Source organism: Pempheris klunzingeri, chromosome 13 (genome assembly GCF_042242105.1).
Source record: "Pempheris klunzingeri isolate RE-2024b chromosome 13, fPemKlu1.hap1, whole genome shotgun sequence".
In the NCBI taxonomy this organism is placed as follows: domain Eukaryota; kingdom Metazoa; phylum Chordata; class Actinopteri; order Acropomatiformes; family Pempheridae; genus Pempheris; species Pempheris klunzingeri.
The window spans coordinates 10,183,968-10,190,546 of NC_092024.1; the positions used below are offsets into that span (position 1 = coordinate 10,183,968).

The 6,579-nt window shown below is 40.1% G+C and overlaps 1 protein-coding gene across 1 annotated transcript in view; it reads left to right on the forward strand.

Moving 5' to 3' along the window:
* The window catches only part of LOC139211790 (ryanodine receptor 3-like), a 66,913-nt gene extending 61,983 nt beyond the window's left edge, over positions 1-4,930 (forward strand). Inside the window, 5 exon segments of the mRNA XM_070842179.1 lie at positions 29-185; positions 394-458; positions 1,648-1,748; positions 2,397-2,448; positions 3,835-4,930. Of these exon segments, the coding sequence (XP_070698280.1) occupies positions 29-185; positions 394-458; positions 1,648-1,748; positions 2,397-2,448; positions 3,835-3,930 (471 nt within the window). The 3' untranslated portion in view covers positions 3,931-4,930.
* The last annotated feature ends 1,649 nt before the right edge of the window (positions 4,931-6,579 follow it).

Below are 6,579 nucleotides of genomic sequence, written 5' to 3' on the forward strand. Positions count from 1 at the left end.
CACTCACCCTGCCTCTGCCTTCTCCCAGTGTTACCTCTTCCACATGTACGTTGGAGTGAGAGCAGGAGGGGGTATTGGAGATGAGATCGAGGACCCGGCTGGGGACCCCTACGAGCTCTACCGTATCCTATTTGACATCACCTTCTTCTTCTTCGTCATTGTCATCCTCCTGGCCATCATCCAGGGTAAGATCAGTGAAAATTAGCCACAGTAGATTAGAACAACTGCAAAGATACTTTTATTCCTCACAGACTTTGCAATACTACCCATCATGGTAGTAAATCCTCATTACACTCCATACTGTGTTTTTAGGAAGTGAAGGGTGTATGCACTTACTTACTCTATATATAGTCTATATATGATGTGCTCACTGCACCGCCATTGTGGCTACAGGTTTGATCATTGATGCCTTCGGGGAGCTGAGAGACCAGCAGGAACAAGTCAAAGAGGACATGGAGGTGAGACTACACCCATACCTGCCAACCTATGAAGTGCTATAGGACGGTTCAGGGCTCAGGAAGGGAAGTTTATCCTCACAAGGAACATGATAGATTTAGTGACCTTATTTACTGTATTATGGTGAAAGCTACAAACATAGAGCAGATATAGTCCTTCATTGTTTAACTTATTGTGTAAAGTTATGTTTTAAACCGTAACTGAAAATACAATCACATTATTGTCATCATATTATTTGAAGTGATGTGTATATATAAAGTAGGGCACTGTTGCAGGTTTTCTCCGGATACTCCGGCTTCCTCCCAGACATTCAGGTTAATTGGTGACTCTAAGTTGCCCGTAGGTGTGAGTGTGAGCGTGAGTGGTTGTCTGTCTCTGTGTGGCCCTGTGATTGGCTGGCGACCAGTCCAGGGTGTACCCCGCCTCCCGCCCGAAGTCAGCTGGGATTGGCTCCAGCTCCCCCGTGACCTTGACGGATAAGCGGTATAGATAATGGATGGATGGATTATATATAAAGTATAATGACCTAGTTGACTAAAACTACCATAACAAAGACAAGGAAGGAAATCACCTTCAGCATGTGCACATGTTTCTTGAATTGCCACAGTATTATACTCAATCTGTTTTATATTACAGAAAGTGATTCCCTTTACTTAGAGGAAATTCCTTTCCTTTCAGGACATCTTCAGTTTAAACATGTGGCCTACTTTTGTTTTTTGAGCCCTCCATCTCTCTTCAGTCTTTTAAGCAACAGTCAGGCAGATGAAGGTCAGAGCACACTTTAGGCCGACATTTTTGGTCCTTAAGACATTGCAGAGACGGGGGAAATTAAGTATTTAGTTTCAAATACGAGCGCATGAAGTCTAATTTTAGCGAAATACTTGAGAATATGCAACCTGCGACTCCAAGAGAGGGCAGAGAAAGTCACAGCGCTTCTGGGGAAAAAAGGAGTCACAATCGTGCTGCTCACACTTAGCCCAGATAAACCCTGATGACATCATATGGGTAACTTTCTCAGAAACCTCAGAAGACATCACACATCTGTTCACAGGTTGAGTGATACTAATAATGACGAATAAAGTGACGGTTGAATGTGTGAAATTAGTGATGAGCTCCCTTAAAAGTAATGCAAATGTCTTCCTTTTACTATTTTGCATGCAAAAAAACTATCTTTTCACTTCCTGTCCTCAGACCAAATGTTTCATTTGTGGGATCGGTAACGACTACTTTGACACAACTCCTCACGGCTTTGAGACTCACACTTTACAGGAGCACAATTTGGCCAACTACCTGTGAGTATCAAAAACCTTTAAATGAGCTTTTCTGCTTAACATCATCGTCATCTTTGCCCAGCGTGCATCGTCTCTGTGATCTAAGTGTGTGATTGATGGCTTTAACACTTTGCCTCAGCATCAGCGCCAAAGTCACTAATAGCTCTAGTGATCCAGAACAGTAGAGCCCTTCAGGTATTTTTCCATCTGTCTCCATGTTTCCCCTACACTCCCTGCTTATCCAGTGGTTCTCCATAATGCCCATAACAATAGAAAGTCTCAGTCCATTTGCTCTCACAGTCAGCTGGCCAGAGGACACAAGAGCAACCTCATTATGTTGCTTCATTACTATTTAATGCCATGAACTTTATTGGAAAATAGGTTTGCGATCGCATGCTCTCATACAGTATTCATCATGATTTGGCATGCTGCGATGCCCACAGAGATACAGCGACCCGTTGCCATTTACACTTGATTTGGGAAACAACAGGTGATTTGGGGATGGTGTTACTCTGTTGTGGCACCTGCGTCAGAAATTGCGACACCTCTTAGTAACAGAAGTTGACATTTTCCACTCTGTTGTAATCATGATCAGATGTTCAGGTAGGAGATTTTTTTTGTGTTTTGTTCTGACATTTTTGTTTTGTTTCTTTGGCCCTTTTTGTAAAGGTTTTTCCTGATGTACCTTATCAACAAGGATGAGACAGAGCACACTGGCCAGGTACAGTATAACTCTCCACTAATGACCTTTCCCTGAGGAATCCAGAACAAAACAATTATTATCCTGTCAGAGATAGTGTGTCTGTCTTAGGGATGAATCATGTCACATAAATATCTTGTTGCTATCTTGTTTTTCTTCTTCATTTAATTAAACGACAGGCCTCTATTTGTGGTCTACATAGTAATTAATATGATATGCTTGCAGCAAGCATGATCTCAAACATATCCACATAGAGCCAGGTAACATGTGCAATGGCATGCACAAGTGCTGTTGTATTCATGTTAATAATGAGAAGCTGCTGGTCGGTCTCTTAACAAAGTTTCGAAATGAAACAGGCGACATTTGATGTTGACGGCTCTGCGTTGTTGCTACTTCAGCTAACATTACCATTAGCAGGAGACGAGCTTCAAAGCCATGAATCCTGGAGGTCTCATTCAGAGCTTAAAACAGTGACATGATTCGCTTAAAAGTTTAGCTGAGATTCCAGCAACTCTGTGTCCGAGTTGTCTGTCATTTATTCTCGACAACGACGACGTCTACCTGTTAGCTACCTGTGAAACTAACGTTTAGAGAGACATAAATATAACAACACCTAACATTATTGATCACAACTGCTATAATCCATCTATAATAGCAGTTAGCATTATTACAAGCAAAGTCAACCTACAGCTTGTTAGGACGATGTTAATTATTTGAAATCGCAGCTCTTGCAATACAGATATTACACTTTTTTTAAATTATGTGTTTTTGTTTAGATTTACACATGGGTTTATGTCCAAATTTTGGAGAGCAGGGTTTGTCGTCACACTTTTTAATCTCACTTTTTAATTACTCATCATCAACACAACTTACAACAGTTATCCACAATTGCGAGTTTTCAGTTTTGTCTAAGCTAGAGTCACCAAAGTAGCGTCAAAATGAATAGCATCACCATCTCTATAATACTTATTGTCTTTGTCTAATTGTTTAGATCATGAATGTGAATCATGATAATTTTCTTTAATTGTTCTCTGTAATTAGAAGTAAAATGAAGGAATTTACAGCGTTGATAAGATTCACAGCTCATTATGAATGTAGCATCTAATGGATGTGACAACCAGAAGCAGACTAAAATTAAAGCAAAGACCTTCCTCTTTTTAATAGATGTTTGATTATGAAATTCCTAATTGCCTACAAATCTTTATTACAAAAACAATAGCAACATGAAAAATGACCTCTACACTAAATGTACAGTGACAATGACATTACGCTTAATTTTTCATATCAACATGATGAAACGGTGCCCTCTAGTTTGGCTGTAATAAGCACTGTGACAACCAACCCCGCTCTCCCCTCCTTCTAACTCTGAGTAACATCTGACGTCCGCTTATGTGCGTCTGACTCCAGGAGTCATATGTGTGGAAGATGTACCAGGAGCGCTGCTGGGATTTCTTCCCAGCTGGAGACTGCTTCCGCAAACAGTACGAAGATCAGCTTGGATAGAGCAGGTGCATCCTCTTTACCTCTGTGCTAAGTGGGCTGCTGGAACATGTAGTCCCACAAACAGCTGCTGGACTACAACACCACACTGTCACTCCACCATTGCTTCAGATGGGCCCGAGGAGAGACGAGACAAATCTACTTTTTTTATCGAACAAAGAGAAGCGTCTCCTTTCCATGTCAGATGTACCCGTGTCACCGACGGTACGGCCCCAGCCCACAAGGAAATGACCTGTAACCTGCCCAGACATTTTGTTTGTTTGTTTTTTTTTTTAGTTTGGGACTCGTATTTGACAGCGTGTTGCCTTTTACTCCACATAACCCCAAATCATTGCACAATTTTTCTTTTTTTGGTCTTTTTGAGAAACACTGGGTTGTGTGGGGTTATGGGACAATATGGCAGTCATATTATGCACAAGAACCCAACTTCAATATTTTGAGAATGTTGAACATGAGACTTAATGCCAAAAGAAAAGCGGAGGAGTACAGTAGATTTACATAAAATGTGATATGAGAAAAGGTTTTATTTCAGATGTTGTAATCTTGCATATTGAAGATGAAGTTTTAGAGTGAAGTGGCAAAAAGGTTTATTATATAGGATTTAAAAAAATGCCTAAATTTTTTCATGAAGTGCCTTACAGTACTGTATCTACATTACAATGAAGCTATGCAAACCTTTGTTTTTTCTTTATTGTATGTAAGTACAGTAATTTTCCTGGAGCAGTAACAAGTAGCTGTCCAGATATGTAGTTTGTGGCTGAACTTTCTCACTTGAACATGAAAGAAGAGCATCGGTTTGATTTGATTGATTCTTTTTTTTTTTTTTTTCCTCTCCTTTTTTTTTTGCCGAATGCAGCGTAACTGCAAATGTTCAAGAAACAAAGTGTAAAAATTACCCACCAGAATTTACTGAACACCTTCAAACAAGAACAAAAATTGAGTTGCTATTGTATGGCCATTTGTATGTAGTAGCTTTGCTGATCTGTGCATTTCTTTTGATGGGAAAAAATAAAGAAATCAATGCAAGAAATACGCATGTTTATGCTGTTCCTTGACAGCAGTGGGGAAGTTATTTCAAGATTTAAAGCTTGGAGATAGTGAGTCATTTCGGTCCCAAAATCAGCAGGACGCAGCATCTGTCTCTGCTGCTAATCCAAATCTTTTCAAAATAAGATACCTGCTGTGTACAAACAACCCTGGGCTTTAGTTCGAACTTAATTTGATTCATCCCAGCCCTCAAAGCCGTATCATAACTGTGACCATGCAGCAGCCTATAGTTACAGTGCTGGAAGAAGCAGTGGCTTCTGGAGTTGGATGTCCACTTCTGGTTGGTCAGAGAGGTGGGACTGGGCCTCAGCAGGCTGCATGATGGGACTTTTAGCCCTATTACCCACAGTGCCACCTGTCAGCTCACATCATGTCACCACACCTCAGGCACCACACAGTGCTGCAGCCTGCTGCTGAGAGCGGCTCCGTCTCTTCAACTCCCCAACTTACGCCTGTAACAGCATGTCAACTGGTTTTTATGGTTCCAGCACATTGCGAGGAAGCTGTATTCTTTTTAAATTTATAAGTGATTCATTGACATAAATTTATTCCCAACGATGATTACTAACTGCTTAATTAAAATGCCACATGCATTTTTAATTGCTTTAAAAAGCAGTGACTGTCACAGATTGGTAAATATTTAGTAAATATTGTTATGAGCAGGCTGTGTAAAGTCAGAGGAGACATCAGAGGAAACTCATTTTAAAGTTTCAGGTATTATATTCTATGCTCTAACAAGCAAAGGCGCTCCGGTGTTATTTAGCTTATTATATGGCCATTATGGCAATTGGAGAAAACAATAACGTGTGAAATCACTGATATGATCATTCTCAGTAATTTGACATAATGAAAGCTGTGGGAAGCCATTCTCAACATGAAATAGCAACAATTAAGCCATCAAATAACTGGAGACATATTACCGCATATCAAATTCTAGTTTCCCATTGTTAAGTCTGGTGGCTGCAAAATTAGGTTTGGCCTTTCATTTTCCTCTCAAATGGCTCGTTAAGGGGTGTAATGCACATTCTTAGTCTTGTTTTTAGAAAATATTAGAAATATTAGACTTTCCATGCTTTTGAAGTGTCACATCAACATTAGATTCTGTTTCCACCAGGCCAAATAGGCCTGGAACATGTTAATATAACGCTGAAATAGCTGAAACATAATGAGGTTTTGCGTTACATATCCTGTGTAGGCACAATAATGAGATCTGTGATGAAGTTTTGTCCGCAATTTTGCTCATATTCTTTGTTGAATTCAGGATGCCACCATGACTCATGCTTTAAATATATTTTACTCTACATAAACACAAGAAAATGTACTATATCCCTATGGCACTATCTTTGAAGGACTAGTTCGGCATTTTTTTGAAATATGCATTTTTGCTCTCTAGTAGAGTGTTAAATGAAAAAACTGATACCACTCTCATAGGTGTCCACTAAATACGAAGCTACAGCCTGGGGCAGCTAGCTAGGACAAGCTGAAGGCTCCAGGCAGGGGGAGAACAGTGAGGCGGCTGCTGTCCAAAGGTAACAAAATCCACCAACCAGCACCTCTAAAGCTCACTAACTAACACAGTATCTCTCATTTGTTTGAGAGGTGATA